The sequence below is a fragment of the Mustelus asterias genome, chromosome 1 (genome assembly GCF_964213995.1).
Source record: "Mustelus asterias chromosome 1, sMusAst1.hap1.1, whole genome shotgun sequence".
Lineage (NCBI taxonomy): Eukaryota > Metazoa > Chordata > Chondrichthyes > Carcharhiniformes > Triakidae > Mustelus > Mustelus asterias.
In genome coordinates, this window is record NC_135801.1 from 109,451,784 (window position 1) to 109,475,614 (window position 23,831).

A 23,831-nucleotide genomic window follows, 5' to 3' on the forward strand; every position below is an offset into this window, starting at 1 on the left:
CACAGACTTTTCCATTGTGAGTGATGGAGGATGTCAGGTTGTTTTCATTCATTCACAGGATGTGGTCATCACTGGCATTTTTATTACCCATCCCTATTTGTCCTTGAAAGGTAGTGTGAGCTGGCTTCTTGAAATGCTGTAGTCCATCTGTAGGTACACACAGAGCTGTTAGGGAAGGAGTTCCAGATTTCTGACCCAGTGACAGTGAAGGAACAGTCAAATAGTTTCAATGGTGCAAAATACAATGCTAGAAGTGCCAAATGAATGATCCATTGCAGATTCCCCCTGAGATCCCCAACATCAGAGCTGCCAGCCTTCAACTAATTCAATTCACTGCATGTGATATTAAACTACAACTGGTCAAAAAAAGGGCTATGGGCTCCAGTAACACTCTGGGTGTAGTGCTGACGAAGGAGCAGCGCTCTGAAAGCTAATGGCATTTGCTACCAAATAAACCTGTTGGACTTTAACCTGGTGTTGTTAAAACTCTTACTGTGTTTACCCCAGTCCAACGCCGGCATCTCCACATCAGTTTAGTTCTGCCAGGGCTACTCAGCTTCAGACCTCATTATGGCTTTGGTCCAAACATGGACATAAGAGCAGATTCCAGAAATGAGGTGAGACTGTCCTTGACATCAAGGTCGGATTTGACCAAGTTTAGATCAAGGAGCCCAAATGATACTGAAGTTAATGGGAATTCAAAGTGTGGGTAAGGTTGAAATCATACATAGCACAAAAGAAGATGATAGCGAATGCTGGATGTGAATCTTCTCATCTCCAGCACTCACTGTAGAAATTCCTCACAACAGTATCCTGGGCCCAACCATTTTCAACGGTTTTATAAATGACCTTGCCTCCATCATAGGATGAGAAGCGGGAATGTTTGCTGATAATTGCACAATGTTCAGCACAACTTGCAACTCCTCAGATAATGAAGCAGTCTATGTCCATATGCAGGGAGACCTGGACAACATTTTGGCTTGTGTAAGGTGGCAATTAACAGTTAGGCCGCACAAGTGCCAGACAATGACCATTTCCTACAAGAGAGATTCTAACCATCTCCCTTTAACATTCAACATTACCATTACTGAATCCACTGGCCTCAACATCCTGGACATTACTATTGACCAGAAACTTTACTGAACTAGTCATATAAACACAGTGTCCACATGAGCAGACAAGAGACAGGCAATTCTGTGATAAGTAACTCAACTCCTGACTCCCTAAAGCTGGGTCCACCATCTACAAGGCACAAGTAAGGAGTGAGATGGAATACTCTTCACTTGCCTCAAAAAATTTCAAGAAGTTTGATACCATCCAGGATAAAGCAGTTCTCTTTATCGGCACCTCATTCACCACTTTAACCATTCATTTCCTCCACTGCCGGCACACAGTGGCAGTAGTGTGTACCATCCGCAAGATGCACTGCAGCAGCTTGCCAAAGATTCTTCAATAAGACTTTCCAAACCTATGCTCTGCACCACCTTGAAGAACAAGGGCAGCAGATGCTTATATGAACCACCACCTACAAGTTACCCTACAAGTTACACACCACCCTGATCCTGATTGGAAATATTTTGCCGTTACTTCACTGTTACTGGTTCACAATCCTAGAAGTTCCTCTCTAATAACTCTCTAGGTGTAGCCATGCGCACCACCAGGACTTCAGCGGCTCAAGACTATTCCCCCCTCCCCTCTCATTAATTTCTCATTAATTCTGGTCTGGTCAGCAATGCTTACATTCCATGAATGAATATAAAAATGATGAAAGTCAGGTAAGTTAGGAGAAGTGCCCTATTTTACCATTTTGATTCTAAGAATCAATGTCCAGTGCTGGGCGGACTTGAAACTGGGAGTGTTTCAGATCCGACTTTTAGACCCGTTCTCAGGCACCCCCAGAAATATCAGCGATTCCGAATGATGCTGTGTAAGCCTGTGGGCGGGGCTTAACGCACCTGAAACCCTACAGCTCCGATCGGCGCCTCCAACTGCACATGCACAGAAAAAAAATGATACAACGTTGTTCCCCTGCCACATCCCTCCTGGGCTGGATAATGCCTACCCCTGGCCCACACAGACATTGCCCCACCCCACCCCCCCAACATTACTGACCCTTATCCCCCCCACACCCCCGCCACCAAGACCAATCATAGAACCATAGAAAATTACAGCTCAGAAACAGGCCTTTTGGCTCTTCTTGTCTGTGCTGAACCATTTTTTGCCTAATCACGAGCCCCTCCCCTCTTCCCCCCACCGATCTCAGGCAGAGTGGTAGCGGACCCCCCCTTCCCCCCACTGATCTCAGGCAGAGTGGCAGCGGACCCTCCTTCCCTCTCCCCCACTGATCTCAGGCAGACTGGCAGCAGACCCCCCTACTCCCCCACTGATCTCAGGCAGAGTGGCAGCGGACCCCCCTGCCCCCTATTGATCTCAGGCAGAGTGGCAGTGGACCACCCTTCTACCACTGATCTCAGGCAGAGTGGCAGCGGACCCTCCTACACCCCCACTGATCTCAGGCAGAGTGGCAGCGGACCCCCCCTTCCCCCTATTGATCTCAGGCAGAGTGGCAGCGGACCCCCCCCATCCCGCCCCCCCCCCCCACCCCCCCCCGCCTCCTGCCCCCTGCAACCAATCTGAAGCAGAGAGCTGTTGGATGCTCGGCACTTACCTCCTCACTAACTGGAGTGTCCGAATCAGACTTTTGTGGAACATGTCTGTTTCACGTCGAATCTGGATGGGCGAAGGCGATGGTAAAGGGGGAAGTGCCCGTAAGGTTGGGCGTGCAGCCCATTAAGTCAATTTAAATGCATGCAAATGGCCGTCGCACCCATTTTGGGCGCAGTCCTGATTGCGGCCATTTTTGGGCCTTAGCAAAGGGGGAATCGGCGCAGAGGCCGGTGTGGATCACGCTAATCGCCTTATGCCTGACTTTACCAAGTTTCCACGCCCGAAAATGGGCACAGCAAATGGGTAAAATCGGGCCCTAAGTGCGAAATTGTTTGAAAATTGAGTTAATGAACTTCAACTGTGTTTTCCAGCCTTCCTTTGATTTGCATGACTTATATTTTGATTCTAAAATTAGTATATTGTTTTGAATAGATCTAAACCTAAAACTATACAAACTCTATGAAGGGATGAATTTTAAGCTATTTTAGATTAGAAACCCAAGATTGGGCAGTTAACCACTTAGGTCATGCAAGATAGACTAATCAAGAATCACCCAAATAGATAATAATCATGCCTGAAAGTTTAAACTGGAGCAAGAGATCACAAGCCGAAAGTATGGAGTATGAGTTGATTTCTGTCCTTTATTAAAGGTGACCTAAACCCTTAGACAATCACTGAGCCATTATAACTCCTGAATTAATCATTCTGTAATTAAGCAAGCTAGCATTCGGATCTAAAATAAAAACAAAAAATGCTGGAAGGTCTCAGCAGGTCTGGCAGCATCTGTGGTGAGAAAAACAAAGTTAACATTTTGAGTCAAATATGACTCTTCTTCTGAACTGTGTGGATCTGCACCATGGAGTGCATGTCCTGCAGCAGTGCACAATAAAAGTCTTGCACCAAGGTCTCCATACGAGCAGCCGCCAGAGCAGATGATAAGGATGCTTAGCTGGTGCGGATGGTGAATGGGAGCAGCAAGGTGATGAGGACACGACCCACAGGGGGATGAAGATGTCTGTGGGAGGGTGAATGGTGAGGTCCCTTGAATTGGTGGTGGGTGAGATCTCTGTGAATGTGTGATAGGTGTGTGAGGTGAGAGTGATGAGAAGAGTGAATTTACCCTGGCAGAATGGAAGAGATCATTCGTCCTCTTCTTGCATTGGAAAGCTGTCCTCTTCTGCAAGTCATTAATGCTGACCACAGCCACCCATGCTGGGTTGGAAACCTTGCTGGCTGGTTTTACAATGTGGTAAGGCAATGCCTCATGTCACACAGCCCACCCACAATGTGGTAAGGCAATGCCTCAAGTCAGAGATCCCACCATACAGCTGATTCTGCAGGCTGAGAGGATCCACAGGGAGATATTTTTTACTGTAAATGGGAGGAAGAAGCATGCCTCAGCAAATAAGAAAGCATCATAGGAAATTGCTGAGGAAGTAGGAATTTGATGCCCCACTCCTGGATACAATGCCAGAAAAAGTTTAGTGACCTAATCAGGTCACACTTGGCCTTGTGATTAATGGTACTTTCAATTATATCTTGATGCTCATCTAACCCCAGCTTCCTGCTTTGTCTTCCCAAGTCTATACTTGCACATCTTTACACATACATATTTTGATGCGCATCTCTGTCTCTGCACCTCCTTACATCTCCATCTGACCATCACCAGCAACATTCAACCTTATCGAAATAACCCTCCACAAATATTGCCCATCCATCCACTCAACACACTTCATTATTCACCCTCATGGGTCATTAGGGAGAGGCAGCAAACCGGATGTGGCTCTGCAATTATCCCCATACTGACAGCCGCAAAAGAAGAGGTGCTGGAGATATAGTAAGCCGAGTCTTAGCATACCTGGCCATCAGAGATGGAGAGATGGGGGCATCCCAACCATCTGGCGACAGACTTAAATATAGCACAGCCACATGGGATGCAAACATATCGGCAGCCAGTGAGATATGATGATGTGCACAGTGATTATTTAGCAGCACCTAACCTTGACAATTCTAAATTCATGTCTTTCATCAACCAACCTTTAGATAAAAGTGGGCACTTTTTGTACTCAAAATAAGATGTCAAAAATATAATATGGCAAGTAACAAACTGAAGTATTTCCTTGCAGTTGCAAACATCAGAGTTGAGTTTTAATAGTCACATGTCAGATATAGGGTGCATGATAATAACATTTTGAATCTAATCTCGTCTTGTCTATGCCAGCTGAAATTGACATTGTCCATGTTTGAGTATTTATTTCCTCTGTATATTCTCATACTGTCCTGACTGAGCTCTTAAACTAAAACATGTATGAATGTACGGATGTTCCCCAGTTTGTGTTTGGTTTAGATTATGCCCTCTCTTTCCTTCACACCAACTCCACATCTCAGAATTGCCTCCACTTCTTCAGTTGTGGCTGTACCACTGATTGAACCTCTGCAAGTGCATGAGTATGCAATTAATTGTTGTACTTCATTTAATTCACTCAGCGGCTGGGCGAGAGAGCGGCAAAGCTCGGAATCGCTATGTTTGATATTAGTATACAGACCCTTAGCATGTCCATATTACATTGTCTGCTATTTTAGCAGGAGTTAAAATAGCAGCGAAATTAATGCCCTACAATTTCAATAGCCTTTATGATACTCTATGAACACAGACTGATTTCTAGGCTGTAGATTGTTAAAGTTGAGCTGGATCTAATTTACATGAATTATAACAACCATAAGGCTGAAACGATTGTTTAGAGTTTAGAGAAAAATAAAACGTGAAAACCATTGTCAGAACAAAATGCAAGGAGTATTCCATGAGGACTTTGTAGAATTATTGCGTTGGATTATTATATGAATATAAATACTCATTAAAATCTGAAAATAGATTTTATGTCTTGTAATACTTGAGCGCGTACAAACGAACCCGTGCCGAGGAACAAGGCAGCTGATCCCTCCCTCCAACCCATACCCAAATAAACGACTAACTCAAGCGAAGTTCTGAAAGTACAAGTTAATCACATCATATACATGAATCATTTCCCCAATTCACTGTGGTCGTTTCCATTTTACAAAAGAGCAGCTCATTTCACAATGACTGAAGTGAAAAGTGGAGATTACGGTCGAAATGGCGAGGAAATCAGAGTGGTCAATAGGTAACTTACAACCTCAGGGGTCTGTGAAAAGGAAAGGCCAAAGGAGGTAAAGGAGGTCTTGTGAAAGAATGAATTGGACTGGCAGACCACGAGGTACTTCTTCATTTCAACACAGTGAAGTCTCTGAGGAGAGAGGATGTCGAGGGCAAGATGTCTTAAATTTAGGAGAAATATAGTGAATATTCAAAGAAACACCAACCATGTTGTAAAGTAGCGGGATGCAAGAAAAGGGGATTGTAATCCATACAAGTTGATAAGTAAAAGTGAAATAGGGAGCCTTGTGAAATCCACGCATATATTTACATTTAAAACTGTTCATCTCTAATATCTTCCAGCTCTACCGGAAAATCAGCGACCTGAAGCGGTTCACACTTTCTCTCTCCACCGATACTCCCTGGCTTGGCGGAGTATTTTACAGAAGTTTCTGTTTTTGTTTCAGATTGGCATCCGCAGCATTTTGCTCCCATTGCTTGGTTAAGATTTTAGCTTCAATGACTGAGCAGCTGTGGTATAAACAGAATTCCTGCTCACAGTGTAGCTCTATATAAAACTTCAAGTCGTTGCCCAGTTCACATTGAATGATATCCCACGTCTCTTGTCCTGTATCCCTATATATATATATCAGTTCTGTGTGGAATTAATCGGGCCTTTAACAGTTTGCATGCCTGGTTGCTTTGTTTATATTCAGAATTGCATAGATGCCGACTCAATTACACAACATCTGTTTACTATCGGCAGCGAGGAGTCCAACACTATTACCAGCGCATTCGTGCATGCCCTGCTGGAAGACCGTACAGATAAATCATTCAGCGTTGCCTCGTTAAAGAATGACAATGGGAGCCAATAAGGAACAAATATCTGAATAGACGGTGACAGCAGAGAAGGGGCTGAAATGTTTTCTTGCTGTCATGCCAGTATGCTGAGGAGTCAGGATTCTGTACTATGGGGCTTCACTATCGATCTCACCACTGAAAGGCGATATTCTGGCAAATCTGAAAGTAATCCACACGCAAGACTTTTCCTTGATTCACCCTGCTCCCTCTGGTAGGCTGATCTGTCTCTTTGATACCGGTTAGTGCTCCCTCCCCACACCCAGCCCCCCTCTCTCTAGTGTTTACACTCTGACTGCTCTCTATTTGAACTGACTCGAAGCTGATTCCAGTCCTGCCAACAATATAGCAAAATAATTCAAAAGCCATCGGTGCTTTTCCCATCCACTGATTTGACCAGTTCTCTCACAGGCTGCGAGACTGGAGCCCAAAAAAGTGCACCGAATCTCATTTTAGAAATACACTGAGCCAAACATGAACTTTTATACACCGCCAGCTGAGATGTCATATAAAGTGGAATTCTACAGAAAGTCACAAGGAGAGCCCACGCGATTATTGTGCAGTTTCTAAACTTGGCCAGTTGTTCCCAAACGAATAGGAGGAATGTTAGAGGGAAGCTGGGGGTGTTCTGTGCCCAACTCCTGTTGGGAATCCCCCATCCCCTCCCTGTTGTAAATGTATGGTCCACTTTCTGTTCTGAATGGGAATACCTTCAAGTCCTGAAGAAAGGTGTGTTCTTTGCTTCTCCACATGCCAGCAATGGTTGGGGTCTCAAGGGCTTGGGATCATTGATCTGGAGTAAATGGGAAATGTTTGTGTGGAGCTACTCGCCTGTTTTATCTGAATAAATCAATTTTCACTGCAACCAGAACTAATTCCTGCATCACCAGTGTGCTTAACTCCCACACGCATCGAAAACAAGAGTAAGGAAAAGGAAAAGTTCTTGGAGAAAAAGTTAGTGAAAAGACGAATCGCCTGACTCTAAGGTGCACAGTGAGTTTAACTGGAACTTCACACACTTTGATCCCATGTTCACCTTGTCCCCTGTGTGGGACTCAGGGTGTTGGGGGTTCCCTGGCTTTGCTCTCAGCTCCCACCGCTAAACAAATGCAGTTCAGAAAGAAAGGGTTCAAACTCACGGAAGAAGATGTACTCGGTGTAGCTGCTCCACATCTTGTCGTCTCGGTACTGGTTGATGAAGGTGGCTGTCCCGGTGGAGTTACAAGCCACCATGTGGAAGCCGGCCTCTGACAGCCTGTCAAACGCTTGCTCCAGGTAAGTGAATTTCAGGTAAAAGCGGGACGTGTATTTCTCCGGGGGTCGGTCAGGGTCCCGGCTCTCGTTCAGGGTGTCCCCAAAAACCTCCTTGGTCAGGGCAATCCTACCGCACACCATGATCCTGGCCACCCGCCGAAACTTGGCATCCGCCTGGTTGTCCCTGACCAGGGTGTAGGAGCCGCGGTAGCCGATGGTTATGAAGCCGGATCTGCGCTCTGCCGGGGAAGGGGCAGCCTTGGGCAGCACATCACTGCTCTGGGAGTTCTCCTCAATGTCACTGTGGCAGCTCTCCTCTGTCACCGAGCTCTGCTTGGTGACCTTGGGCGTCAGGAAGCTGACCAGCTCTCCCAACTGGAAATGTTCAGCTTCCCGTAGCAGCCTCTCCTTCTCCGGGAAGTGCTCGGGCAGCACCAGCTGCTTGTCCCGGAGATAGTCCAAGATGTACCTGAAGAGGAAGCCGTCCCGGTCGAGGAAGTAACGGCCCCTGTTGTCCCGGGGAAGCACCTTGGCGTTGTTCCTGCAGAAGAGCTTGGCCAGCAGGCAGTCGGAGACACTGAGCAAGGTGTCGTGCTTGGTCACATATACCTGCCCCCCCACGTTCAGCTCCAGCACCTCGGGGAAGGAGCTGGACATCTCACTGATGGGCAACACAGCGTCGCGGACAGCCATCGCTTCTGGAGAAGGCTGGGGGCAGTTGCGCCGGAGACAAGGGCGTGCGCTGATCACAGCTCCCAGGCGGAGAGTGTGTGCACATTCCCCACTGGGGAGGCAAGGCGGCGGCTCCTCCTGAAAGCGACAGCAGGACGGGGGAGGGCGAGGGGATGGTGCATGTGTGCGCGATGGAGAGAGAGGCAGTGGACCAACTGGCAGCACCAGGATACAGGAGAGAGTCTGGGGAAGTACCCTGACGTCAGCCAGGCTGCAGGGAGGGGACTTTGCAAGTGTGGATTTAAAGTAAATTTAAATCCACACCATCTCTACCTGTAACCCCTGCTTCATACCTACCGACTCAAGAACAGCTTCTTCCCTGCTGCTATCAGGCTTTCGAATGGACCTACCTTGCATTAAGTTGATCTTTTCTAAACCCTAACTTTGACTGTAACACTACATTCTGCACTCTCTCCTTTCCTTCTCTATGAACGGTATACTTTGTATCGCGCGCAAGAAACAATACTTTTCACTCACTGTATGTTAATACATGTGACAATAATAAATCAAATCATTAGCCCGCTACAATTAAAGTTCACATTGAGTGCAAACTTCAGCGCGAAGATAGATTCGACCAACCTTTAGATGTTTCAGTTTTCCTCCTTTTAGACAGTGCTTTCCAAAATCTATTTGGAAACTCGACATGAATTAAACCAATATAAAAGATCTATTAGCGGTGCCGTGATATGGATTGGACAATCTGATCAGGACATGGTGCTGCTGCAGGCTGCTCTGGAAGTTTTATTTTTGTTGAATACTACATGCTTACAATGTTGGTTCCACTCCATCTGACGAAGGAGCGGCGCTCCGAAAGCTGATGGCATTTGCTACCAAATAAACCTGTTGGACTTTAACCTGGTGTTGTTAAAACTCTTACTGTATTTACCCCAGGTCCAAGCCGGCATCTCCACATTACAATGTTGGTGGCCAGCGTATTTGTAATTAGACCCGATCAGCTTTCTTCATCTAAAAACTTTCTCTTATTTGACATGCTTTAAATGCTTCGAATTGTGACATTTTGCATCTGCGACATTTCTTTAATAAGATGGGAAAATCTATGGACGTTAATTATACCTTTAAACTTCGAAAATATTCTTTGGAGAAGCTGAACAGAAAGATGATTGGAAGTGCAGATATTTGAAATGGCTTGAAGGAGATGCCCGGGGGCTGTCGATAACAATAGATTAGGAACAATATATAAAAACTCCAGTGGAATGGTAAATGGTTTATACAGAATCAATCGAAGGCTTTATCTGTGTGTGTGTGTGTGTGTGAGACAATGCGGCTTAAACATGATCAAAACAAATGTTATAGGAAATGTTACCGCTTGTCCATTCTCAATAATGATTGCGCTATTTTACAAATGCCGCACACTGATTTCAGACAGGTCCAAAAATCACAAGACAGCTTAGTGGCTTTTTTGCAACTTTCAAATGTCAAGAATGAAAACGAACTTACATTAGGTTACGAAAGTGAAATTGGAATCACACTCCACCCATTTGCCGTAACAATGGGTTAAAGTAAGAACCAGCATGGATGTCATTGAACCGGGGCCCTGCCTTTTTACCCTTTAAAAAGCTACAATAGTTAAAATGCAAATATAAAGTGATTTCGGCAGAAGAGTGGGTGAGAGGAAGCCACTGTAATTCATCATGCGGCAATTTTGAAGTGTTCAGGAGCAGTAAACGACTAATATTCGAATCAAAAAGCATCCTTGAGTGTTATTAGCATTTGAGTGCGTGGATTTCGATGGTGCACAGAGCTGGTACCTAATCTTGCTGGTAACACAACGGGGTTGCAATGAGTAAATGCAAACCGCATCCCCAAAGGAGAGATCCTGACTCACTACTCTTGAGCGCTTCCTAGCGACCGCTTTTAGAACAGCGTTGGATAGGCTCAGGCAGATCATTGCTCAACAGGTTCTGTGGCCCCGAACACCGAAAAAAGGAGCAAAATAACTAATACGACGAAATAAGACAACACGCATTTAAACGGGTATATGTGATACCGGCAAGATTTATTTGGTCGTTTTCCAAAGTGTTTAATTACATTACATGATTCGGTCTGTAGGAAGAACAGAACACTTCTAACCCAAACTTGCACTGGACAGTATCACTTCTCTCATTCCTGTGTATTTATAACTCCATTCACACCAATATTAGGTGTTATTTTACAACCATAGCCGCCTCAGTGAGAAATGAATTGCTTAGCATTGCATGATAATCAAAATGCGAACTTTATTGTATGAAATGCCACGTTACTGTCAGCCACAAATGTTTTCCAGATTCATTTCAATGTACCAAAACTCTAGCAGGAGCCATTGCTGGAGTATTGCTTAACATTCGCTTACAAGACCATTATGTAATTAACCCATAAGTCACTGTCCTCTAACAGGCAATTGGAAGAGGAAATGCACATTTGATGTATTTTTTATTAGTGTCACAATAGGTTTACATTAACACAGCAATGAAGTTTTGGTCCATCAAACCTGGATTTGAATTCAAAACCTGTCACTCGGTGATCAGTACTGCCCAATGTCTCCTCTTTTCTGCTTTACTCTTCAGTTATGTTGGCACCATGATTTTAACACTTCATCTCGGCACTCAGAATGGCCTCTTCCTCCAATTCATTTCATCTCTGGAGATGGATAGAGGTGATTTTTTTTAATCATTCGTGGGACATGGGCATCGCTGACTGCCCAGTATTTATTGCCCATTCCTAGTTGCCCTTGGGGGGGCAGTTGAGAGTCAACAACATTGCTGTGGCTCTAGAGTCACATATAGGCCAGACCAGGTAAGGATGGCAGATTTCCTTTGCTAAAGAATGGCATAGTGAACCAGGTTGGTTTTTCCAACAATCCACAATGGTTTCAAGATCATTAGAAGATTCTTAATTCCGGATATTTTTTATCAAATTCCACCATCTGCAGTGGCGGGATTCAAACCCAGGTCCCCATAACATTACCTGAGTTTCTGGATTAATGGTCTAGTGATAATACCATTTGGCCATCGCCTCCTTAATTCAAATAACAAGAAAAAACATTTTGTAGGGAGGATTGGCAAGATGTACTTTATGATCTGTTATTCAAATGTGATCGGTTCCTTTGCATTCACAGTTGCGTCTGTGTTTTTGAGCTCCACCAGTCTCAGTAAAAAATCTAAACAACCTCCAACTGAATAGTGCTTTTAATGTGTCCGATACACTTCACATTGGCAACAGTTAGGACAAGTCAAGTGTTGGGGAATTTAAGAAAGTTGGTTGAAGGTAAGAGAGTTTTAAGAAGGTATTTTAAGGTAGGCAATGAGGCAGCAAAGCAAGACAATTTGAAAAGAAGCTTTAGAGGTTAGCATCAAGACAGATGAAAGCTCCTCTCGCAAGAAAGGAACATTTGGGCCAAAATTTTATGGCCCTCTGCTGGCAGGTTTGGAGTGTAAATGATCATGAATGGGTTTCCTGCTGGGTTCCCACCCACCCCACCTCTCAGCATTCTTACACTGGCAGGCAAGGCCTCAGATGGGCTGCCCACCATTACCCCAATTGAGGCCCTTAAGTGGCTAATTATTGGCTACTTAAGCATTGTTTCCTGCCCAATCTCAATTTCTTACATGCTGAAACTAATTTTAGTGACTCGACTGCAGTCTGGGTGGAAATCAGTTAACTTGTTGTAAAGCAGGTCAAATCTGGCCACTTTGGTATATGTTGAATCTAGTGATTTCTGCACTTTTATATAAAAGCAAAGTGTGTCTCTGCAGAAGGAAGAGAAGGGCTCCACTAACAGCGTTCTGTGTGAGTGCATAGTAATATTAATGATGACTGTGCAGAATTCCCTCAGACAGATTGCCTCAACTTCCTGTCTGAAGGAGAGAGTCTATTCAGAATGATGCTCTAAAAGTAGTGGACTGGGTAAAAATTAATTAACTAGCTCTTTTTTTCCACCAAATTACTTGTGGTGATGTTAACAGCCAAACACTTACGTTATTCATATGACAATGCTTTATCTACATACATAACCACTCATCTTAAATGGGTAAATGACTAAGCAAGGGAATGTCATTAAGAATTAACCCAGTAACAACAACAAAAGTATTTTCTTGGCTTTTATTATTATCTTCCATATTTTCAATTTCAGTGTGGCTTCAAATATGTTTGTTGCTCAAATTTAGCCAATTTACTTTTAACAAGTGTCTAGCATGGCTGACAAGGAGATAAGTTCAGATCCCATTGTGCAGATACCTATGTAAAGTCAATAGACAAAGAGGAGGTATAATTGTGTTGATATTTGTGAAGCGGGTAACTTGGTTATTTTACAGTTGCATGGAAGTCACAATGGGGGTTGGTTGGAACTGAAGGAGAAGAATGCATAACAGATTGACAACATTACAATCACACTGGGCTATATTCAGATAATAAAAACTGTCGGACAGACCCAACAATATTTTCTTCTTTCATCTGCCTTTGTAACTACAATTACCACAGATACTACAAAACTCTGCTTGCCATTAAGCTTTTTATTTCAGCTGCTATATCCGTCAATCAATTATCGTTCTTCCATTTAAATCTTCCTATAAACAGTTTAATCAACTCAGTTTTGACATTTCTTAATTTTCCTAACATTGACTTAGCCTATTGAAAGTATTGACCTTCACTACACCTGCCCTGCCCATACAATCTTGGCCACACAAATCTAGGTTGGGCTAAGGGTGTCATGCACTATTCGATGAGCAACTCCGCAGGTATTCAAGAGGCGGCTAGATATAGCACTTGGGGAGAATGGGATCAAACGTTATGGGGGGAAAGCAGGACTAGGCTATTGAGTTGGACAATCAGCCATGATCGTGATGAATGGTGGAGGAGGGTCAAAGGGCCAAATGGCCTATTACTGCTTCTATCTTCTATGTTTCTATGTATGTAAACAATCCCAAACTAGGTTTTGAGAAAAACCAGCATTCTGGTCAACATTTATCCCTCAGTCAACAGTCCAAACAGATTAAATGGTCATTACTGGTATTGGGGCCTTGCTATACATAAAAAACTTCCATGTTTGCTTACAAATCAAAAGCAATAAATTGGCTGTGCAGAGATTTTGGGATTTCCTAAGGGTGTGAAAATTGCTACATAAATGTCGTCTTCCTTTGTTTCTTTCTACTAGGATTGGAAAATTAGACAAGATGATAATTCTTGCAAGTTAGCAGAATGATTACACTAACATAAAGATTTTAAAAACTAGCCAAGACTAACCCTCTAATGTAGCAGCTTGCATTTATAGAGCACATTTAATTTAAAGACTTATTCCAAATACTGTAAGGTAGCAGTGGAAGGGTATGTTTCTGAATGGAGGGCTGTGACAAGTGGTGTTCCTCAGGGATCAATGCTGGGACCTTTACTGTTTGTAATACATATAAATGATTTGGAGGAAAATGTAACTGGATTGGTTAGTAAGTTTGTGGACGACACAAAGGTTGGTGGATTTGCAGATAGCGATGAGGACCATCAGAGGATACAGCAGGATATAGATCAGTTGGAGACTTGGGCGGAGAGATGGCAGATGGAGTTTAATCCAGACAAATGTGAGGTAATGCATTTTGGAAGGTCTAATACAGATAGGAAATATACATTAAATGGCAGAACCCTTAAGAGTATTGATAGGCAAAGGGATCTGGGTGTACAGGTACACTGGTCACTGAAAGTGGCAATGCAGTTGGAGAAGGTAGTCAAGAAGGCATACAGCATGCTTGCCTTCATCAGCTGGGGCATTGAGTTTAAAAATTGGCAAGTCATGTTGCAGCTTTATAGAACTTTAGTTAGGCCGCACTTGGAATATAGTGTTCAATTCTGGTCGCCACACCACCAGAAGGATGTGGAGGGTTTGGAGAGGGTACAGAAAAGATTTACCAGGACGTTGCCTGGTATGGAGAGCATTAGCTATGAGGAGAGGTTGGAGAAACTTGGTTTGTTCTCACTGGAGCGACGGAGGTTGAGAGGAGACCTGATAGAAGTCTACAAGATTATGAGAGGCATGGACAGAGTGGATAGTCAGAAGCTTTTTCCCAGGGTGGAAGAGTCAATTACTAGGGGGCATAGGTTTAAGGTGCGAGGGGCAAGGTTTAAAGGAGATGTACGAGGCAGATGTTTTTACACAGAGAGTAGTGGGTGCCTGGAACTCGTTGTCGGGGGAGGTAGTGGAAGTGGATACGGTAGTGACTTTTAAGGGGCACCTTGAGAAGTATATGAATAGGATGGGAATAGAGGGATTTGGTCCCCGGAAGGGTAGGGGGTTTTAGTTAAGTTGGGCAGCATGGTCGGTGCAGGCTTGGAGGGCCGAAGGGCCAGTTCCTTTGCTGTAATTTTCTTTGTTCTTTGAAAATGGATGGCAGACGGTTAGGTAGACAATCCCCCAGGGTGGGATGGGATCTATCCCAGGTTATCCATTAAGGTAAACAATCCCTGGGGTCTGATAGGATCTATCCCAGGTTACTGCAGGAGGCAAGGAGAGAAATAGCTGGGGCCTTAACAGATATATTCACATCATCTTTGACCACAGGCAAGGTTCCAGAGGACTGGGAAATAGCCCATGTTGTTCCATTGTTTAAGAAAGGAAGAAGGGATGATCCAGGAAATTATAAACCAATGAGCTTGACGTCAGTGGTGGGGAAGCTTTTGAAGAAGATACTGAGGGACAGGATATATGCACATTTGGAAGAAAATGGACTAGTTGGTGACAGGCAGCATGGTTTTGTACGGGGAATGGCATGTCTCACCAACTTGATTGAGTTTTTTGAAGAGGTGACAAAGATAATTGATGAGGGAAGGGCTGTGGATCCAGTTTATATGGGTTTTATGGGCTTTAGTAAGGCATTTGACAAGGTCCCACATGGCAGACTGGTACAAAAACTAAAATCACATGGGAATCGGGGTGAGCAGGCTAGATGGATACAGAACTGGCTTGGTTATAGAAGATAGAGAGTAGTGATGGAAGGGTACGAACTTCGGGCGGATGTGCTGGTAAAATTCCGTCCAAAGTATTGCTTTTGACAGTTCTGCAGCATAAATGCCATATCATTTTATAGGACTACTATCCTAATTACATCGTTTCACATACATCAGGATTGTAGATTTCAAAATTTGCCCAGGCAAAAATATCAAATCCCAATGTTCCATTCAAATAAAAATCTAATTCAAAGTTATGTAGATTCATGTTTTGATTGAAGGCATACCTGCAGGCAAGATACCTGCATTGCTGGAAGTAACTAATGTCCATTAGACCTCATGAAACAAATGAGAGTTTTTGAAAGAGCTAATATGAATGACACTGCATTGTGAGGATAAAGCAATATAAATAATGATGCTGATGACATGCAGGTGATAAGGCAAATCAGAAATACTTGAGTTCAGTAACTTACCTGATATGGACTTCCTCACTCCCCAAATACAGGCTGAAATCATTACTGTGTTAATTTTGGCAGTGTTAATTGGTACTAATTGGTTGCTTATTTGGGAGCACAATTGTCCAAATGGCCTCTTTCAGTGATGCAACAATTCTGTAATCCTGTTTCTGTGAATCTGGTGTTAATCTGGACATATTTCACACAGAGGGTCGTGGGGGCCTGGAATGTGTTGCCGGGCAAGGTGGTGGAGGCGGACACACTGGGAACGTTTAAGACTTATCTCGACAGCTATATGACCGGAGTGGGAATGGAGGGATACAAAAGAGTGGTCTAGTTTGGACCAGGGAGCGGCGCGGGCTAATTGTTCCTTGTTTCTCGTTTCAAGGCTTCATTCTATGATCATCTTGCTGGTGCCAGTACAGAGCGAGACTGTGGATAGTTGGGAACCTGTCTCGGGGGCAGGGAATTCATATGGTGTTCATGGAAGTGGAAATGACTAGGGTTGGGAAGCATTTTCCGATCAGGGCCATTGTGATCTCCTGGACTCGTTTCGATCGCCTCAGGGGGTCGGAGAGGAATTTCCCAGATTTTTTTTTTCCCCATATTGGCCCTGGGGTTTTTCACTCTGGGTTTTCGCCTCTCCCTGGGGATCACATGGTCTGGAATAGGGGGGTGGGGGTGAGTTAATAGGTTGTAATGAACAAAGCATCGTAGCTGTGAGGGACAGCTCAGTGGATAGGATATTGGTATGTAGATAGGCTGGAAAATTGGGCGGGGATCCTGGATTCAGGATTCAATCCTGGACCGGGGAGCGGCGCGGGCTTGGAGGGCCGAAGGGCCTGTTCCTGTGCTGTATTGTTCTTTGTTCTTTGTTCTTTGTTCTAATTACTTTGACATGAAGGATGGTGTAGTCCATCTATATCAATGACTCAGCTCTAGAAAACTCAGGAGAACATATTAAATATAAATATCATCATTGCTAACACTCTTGCGATGTCACTGCATACACATTTCCTCTGGAACTGGAACTAGTGGCATCTGAAATCCTTAAAATGTCCACTTCATAATTCAGCAGATGAATGTTTTAGTAGATGAATATTTGGTGGCAGTAATTTTAAAGTTTGAATCATCTTTGAGAAGGACTTGAATAGTCAGAAAAAAAAGAGATACTGTTTCATCATTGTAGTAAGGCAGAAAAGGCATTTTTTAACATATTACATGCAAATCACTTCTCGCTATGATCACACGCTTCCACAGCTGTGAGGGACTCATTGCAGATAGTTAGCCAAAATTATATAATTTACAGCTTAATGATGAGAACTGCCAAGATGATAGGAAATTTTCTTAGCATTTCACATCAAACAATATGTTTGTTTAATGAACATTTTATACTCAAACAAGTGCAACTTAAAATGGGGAAATTTGTGATTTTACAGCATCTGGTACATTTCAAATTCAATCAGGAACGTTTTACTTGTGCTCCAAAAAATACATTTTATTCCAGCATTGTGATCTTTGACCAATGCCAGTTTTTAGTGACAGGAATGAAATGAAAGCATCTCAAGTGTATCTCTGTGATACAGCTCTTTGTCTGAAATGAGGATGAACTTTGGCGATCTTGAGTTATTTCATCTGTTGTATCTAATCTCATTTAATTAAATTCCAGTTGAAATTAGTCAGTACTTTATTCCGGTTTGAAAAGTTTATTGCAAATCCACCACTAATACTTATCCTATTGAAGTGAAATAAATGAAAGTACAGCACTGATCTTAATATTACAACGTATTACAACATATTGGTGTCAAAGCTGATGCACCCATCATTCAAGGAGAATGCTGCACTTGGTTCCAAATGGTGTGACACACCGCACTGCACCATGACTATTCTACAGAGCTTGGAAACATTTGCAGCATTCAGCTTGAGTAATGGGGAGGCTCCTTAGGGAAATTTTATGAACTGTGGAAGTTGCACTTTACATGATGCTTTATCTTCATTTTTTTCCCATGCCTAAGGTGAATGTCAATCTCTACCTCTGTAAATCCAGTAGATCATGCTCCAAGTTGTTTCCTTAGCAATTTAATCTGCCTGACGACACCCTACCAGGAGAGCCATTTATAGGCTTGACAGGAGATTGTCGTTCCATTTCTATTAATTGTGTGTTCCCCACAGAGAATAGAGCTGTGGTCTTCTATTCATCAGGGCTATGATGGGTAGGTGGGTCAACTCCACTCTCATAGGCTACAGACACTTGGGATGCATGCCCTGCATTTTTCAAAAATACTGCTACCTGGGGCTTTTGTGATATTTAGGTCCATAAAATAGATCCATTATATATTGTAATAAAATTGTAGTCTGAAAAGAACGGAAAGAGCAATATTTATAACAGTTTGGAGGAAGAAGCATCTTCCTTATTGTGAAGGACCCTCTTGGGTCTAGTGACCACAATATGGTCGAATTTCTGATTCAGATGGAAGAGGAGAAAGTTTGGTCCCAAACCAGTGTCCTCTGTTTGAACAGAGGGAAATATGATAGGATGAGGGATGAATTGGCTAAGGTAGACTGGGAGAGCAGCCTGGCAGGTAGGATAGCTAAGGAACAGTGGAGGATTTTTAAGGAGATCCTTTTCAGTTCTCAGCAAAAATATATTCCAGCAAAAAACAAGGATTGTAAGAAAAGGGAGAACCAGCCGTGGATAACGAAGGAAATAAAGGAGAGTATTAAAATAAAAACAGCTGCGTACAGAGTGGCCAAAAATAGTGGAGAAACAAGTGATTGGGAAAAATTTAAGAAACAACAAAGAGAGACTAAGAAAGCGATAAAGAAAGGAAGGATAGACTATGAAGCTAGGCTAGCAATTAATATAAAAAATGATAGTAAAAGTTTTTATAAATATATAAAAAGGAATAGAGTGGCTAGAGTGAATGTTGGACCCTTGGAGGACGAGAGGGGGGAGTTAATAGTGGGAAATGAGGATATGGCTGAGTCTTTAAATAAGTTTTTTGTGTCGGTCTTCACGGTGGAGGACACAAATAGTTTGCCAAATATTAACGATAGAGGGTTGGCAGCAGGAGAAATACTTAATACAATTAATGTTACCAGAGAGGCAGTGCTGGGTAGACTAATGGGACTGAAGGTGGACAAGTCCCCGGGTCCGGATGGAATGCATCCCAGGGTATTGAAAGAAATGTCAGAGGTAATAGTGGATGCGTTAGTGATTATTTATCAAAACTCGTTGCATTCTGGGGTAGTGCCGGTTGATTGGAAAACGGCTAATGTTACGCCGCTGTTTAAAAAAGGAAGGAGACAAAAGGCGGGTAACTATAGGCCGGTCAGCTTAACGTCTGTAGTAGGGAAAATGCTGGAATCCATTATTAAAGAGGAGATAGCAGGGCATCTGGATAGAAATGGTTCGATCAATCAGACACAGCATGGATTCATGAGGGGAAAGTCGTGCTTGACGAACATGTTGGATTTTTATGAAGATGTGACTAGGGCGGTTGATGGAGGAGAACCGGTGGATGCGGTGTTTTTGGATTTCCAAAAGGCGTTTGATAAGGTGCCCCATAAAAGGCTGCTGAAGAAGATTAGGGCACACGGAGTTGGGGGTAGTGTGTTAAAGTGGATTGGGGACTGGCTATCCGACAGGAAGCAAAGAGTCGGAATAAATGGGTGTTTTTCCGGTTGGAGGAAGGTAACTAGTGGCGTGCCGCAGGGATCGGTACTCGGGCCGCAACTGTTTACCATTTATATAGATGATCTGGAGGAGGGGACGGAGTGTAGGGTAACGAAGTTTGCAGACGACACAAAGATAAGTGGAAAAGTGAATCGTGTGGAGGACGGAGAAGATCTGCAGAGAGATTTGGACAGGCTGAGTGAGTGGGCGAGGATATGGCAAATGGAGTATAACGTTGATAAATGCGAGGTTATACACTTTGGAGGAAATAATAACAAATGGGATTACTATCTCAATGGAAACAAATTAAAACATGCTACCGTGCAAAGGGACCTGGGGGTCCTTGTGCATGAGACGCAAAAGCCCAGTCTGCAGGTACAACAGGTGATCAAGAAGGCAAATGGGATGTTTGCCTATATTGCGAGGGGGATAGAATATAAAAGCAGGGATGTCTTGATGCACCTGTACAGGGCATTGGTGAGGCCGCAGCTGGAATACTGTGTGCAGTATTGGTCCCCTTATATGAGGAAGGATATATTGGCATTGGAGGGAGTGCAGAGAAGGTTCACCAGGTTGATACCGGAGATGAGGGGTTTGGATTATGAGGAGAGGCTGAGGATATTGGGTTTGTACTCGTTGGAGTTTAGAAGGATGAGGGGGGATCTTATGGAGACTTATAAGATAATGCGGGGGCTGGATAGGGTGGAGGCGGAGAGATTCTTTCCACTTAGTAAGGAAGTTAAAACTAGAGGACACAGCCTCAAAATAAAGGGGGGTCGGTTTAAGACAGAGTTGAGGAGGAACTTCTTCTCCCAGAGGGTGGTGAATCTCTGGAATTCTCTGCCCACTGAGGTGGTGGAGGCTACCTCGCTGAATATGTTTAAAGCGCGGATGGATGGATTCCTGATCGGTAAGGGAATTAAGGGTTATGGGGATCAGGCGGGTAAGTGGTACTGATCCACGTCAGATCAGCCATGATCTTATTGAATGGCGGGGCAGGCTCGAGGGGCTAGATGGCCTACTCCTGCTCCTATTTCTTATGTTCTTATGTTCCCACTAGTACCGGGTTTAAAGTTTACAAAAGCAATAAGCTCTCAGGAAAAGATGTGAGACATCGAAAAGAGTTACACATAAATCACATGTTTCTTGCAGCTTTGAAATGAAAGCTGCATAATACTAATTGTCATTTCTAGCAAAGGTTTATAAATATTTTGCATATCATTCATTCATTAAAAATAAATTCTTATTAATTTTCCCCCTCCCCTCCATTCCTCAAGCGTTAAGACTCCTTACTGGAATATGTTTCCATAGGAATTAGAGCCTCGTACAAGTAGCCCCTTGACAGTGAGCACAAACAGGCAAATTGATCAGGTTTAAATTCTGGCCAAATCTGATCCAAAGTCCAATGGTGTACCCTTGTAGCAAGGTTGCTAAAAGTATTCAAGAAAGAAACAAGCTGATACTTGCGATTATAAAGTGTGCTGATGACCTGCTAAATTTGCAAACAGATTTACCAACCAATAAAGTACTTTTCATGTGCAATCACTCTTGTGTAGGAATGAGTACCCTAGTTGATTTTGACCTTTTAACCCTGGAGTTAATGTAATGTTCTTATCACTGAACTAGCAGATCATAGCTCAAGGGTTGAATCTAAACATTTCCTGATCTCTATGGCTCAGTATGTTTATTCAGTGAGCTATTGAGACTAGGGCTATGGTCATTGGAATTTAGAAGAATGAGGGGAGATCTTATAGAAACATATAAAATTATGAAGGGAATAGATAAGATAGAAGCAGGAAGGTTGTTTCCACCAGCAGGTGAAACTAGAACTAGGGGGCATAGCCTCAAAATAAGGGGGAGCAGATTCAGGACAGAGTTGAGGAGGAACCTCTTCACCCAAAGGGTCGTGGGATCTATGGAATTCCCTGCCCAGTGAAGCAGTTGAGGCTACCTCGTTGAATGTTTTTAAGGCAAAGATAGACTTTTGAATGGTAAAGGAATTAAGGGTTATGGTGAGCAGATGGGTGAGTGAAGCTGAGTCCATGAAAAGATCAGCCATAATCGTATTGAATGACGGAGCAGGTTCGAGGGGCCAAGTGGTCTACTCCTGCTCCTAGTTCTTATGTTCTTATTAAATAACAATTTTTACACAGTAGAAAATGACTTACTGAAGAACCATTTGATGAATTTTAAATTAATTCATTTTTATCTTCAAAGCAAAGTGATGAATTCATTTGAATTTATTTTGTTGCTGCTTATAATTCTCATTTCCCCAACTAGATTTAGAGTGTGGTGCAGAATAATGCCAGCAGCGCAGGTTCAATTCCTGAACCAGCTGTGATTGGAGGCCTGCTTCCTTATCTGGCCCCACATTTGATGTAGAGTGGTGCCCTTCAAGCTATATAATCAGTTGTCTCTTTCTAATGGAGAGAGATGCAAATGATCTTGTAGAACCTTTACTAGATCTAAGAGTTCACATTTTTATTCTGGGTATCAATGACTCACAACAACTTGGATACTGTTTCCACTATATATGGTGCACCTTTATTACACAACTAAGCAGTAGTACATCCTCACAATACCTGTTGCTAGTGTCCCAAAGTGGTAGAGTTCACCCCGGATGATCGATCTGCTGACAGCTTCTCTGTACATGACTTCTGAATGACTGACCAGGTCATACTTACCCGATTGCAGAAATGATGCCTCTCTGGGCCCTTTCTTTATACCTTTTTTGCTGTGGCCCTGTGCCAGATAAGATAAGACCATTTAAATGCTTGTAGTTACCTCACTGTACTTCCAATGGTGACACAGTGAGCTCACAATCCTTCTCCAGATATCTCTTGTCTGGCCCTTGCAGAAGTTTCAAAGTCCCAATCTTAAACGAACACAAGCACTCCAGCTACAGTTTCTTTTTTCTGATGTTACCATTCACCAAGGCTGGCAGAGAAAATCTATTCACTTGCCCTAAGGGCAAAGATCAGTGCTTTTCCCTGATGTAGGTATTTCTGCACAGTCTGACTTTATTTTGACAAGGCTGTTAGTGCCAGCAAAAGTTGTGTCTTGGCTCAGTTAACCATCATGCATTTTTCTATGCTCACATTACATAGTTCTTTAGATATCTTTGGTTTCAGGTTCTTGATGCTCCATCTTGCACTCCTTGCCAAATTTGATACACAGGGCCATGCCATAACCAGTCTATGTACACTAATATAAAAGTAGTTGCATAGTTAAAAAATAGAGGTTGTTAATAATGTATTCTCTGATACATTGGTTTACAGTTTTTCATGGTCTATGGCTAATTACCTAACACGAAAGCTGAATGGTACTTGTTATCTGCTAATTTGTATTCAACGTATTCAAAATAAAACTCAATGTTTCTTCAGCAAAATATATTGAAAACATCGCAAGGATTGAATGAAAATATTTCAAGTGACACAACTCCAGCTTTTAAAAGTACATTGCGTTTTCTAAAGCTTCTGAAAACAGTTAAAGCTGAACATACTGCAACCATATTCAACTTAAACATATACTTAGTTTACTAGTTTGTGCAGAGGTTGTGTAAATGTATGTAATGTTTTGTTAATTATTTACCATATTTTCATCTCACAATGCAAGAAAAACGTTTTTCTTCGAAATGTGGAAGCCTCCTGTGATTAATGTGTGGAATTAGATTTGGATGGGATGAATATTCCGTCAACAATGAATCTACTCCTTCCCTTCTTTGCCAAATTTGGAGTTGTTTAGAATTTTCCATTACAAGGTATTAAATTGATTTTGTTCCTGATCTGAATTCAATATGGTCACCGTTTATTGTTAATCTCCTTTAGTTAGTAGCATTCCCATTATATTCTACATAGCAGTAGAAAAAATAATTCCAAATACACAATCATATGAATTTAAAAAATACATCTTCCAGACGTTTCACATTGTATTTTATTGGTTCATGTTAATAATGTTATCAATTACGAGATTCACTCTCGGCTCCTGGTCAGACTAAATATCCGTGTTACCTTTATATTCCAGGTCCAACCATCATTCCTGCAAAGATTTTACCCATAGAATTTCAGGGATAAGGTGGGATGGGGGTTAAAGCTTGTTGTCTTCCTGACTCCCTCCGATTCAGTCAAGAGTGTAACATTATGAGGATGGC

At 42.9% G+C, this 23,831-nt stretch overlaps 1 protein-coding gene across 4 annotated transcripts in view; it reads right to left on the reverse strand.

Moving 5' to 3' along the window:
• Nucleotides 1-8,636, reverse strand: part of LOC144495985 (BTB/POZ domain-containing protein KCTD8-like) — a 243,064-nt gene extending 234,428 nt beyond the window's left edge. For 3 of the 4 annotated variants that reach the window (XM_078216906.1, XM_078216933.1, XM_078216915.1), the window contains exon 1: nucleotides 7,777-8,636. In XM_078216906.1, coding sequence (XP_078073032.1) covers nucleotides 7,777-8,584 — 808 coding nt within the window. In that variant the 5' untranslated portion in view covers nucleotides 8,585-8,636. Of the gene's footprint in view, nucleotides 1-7,772 lie in introns of all 4 variants that reach the window. The other variant, XM_078216923.1, reaches the window with a different exon arrangement.
• Nucleotides 8,637-23,831: the final 15,195 nt, after the last annotated feature.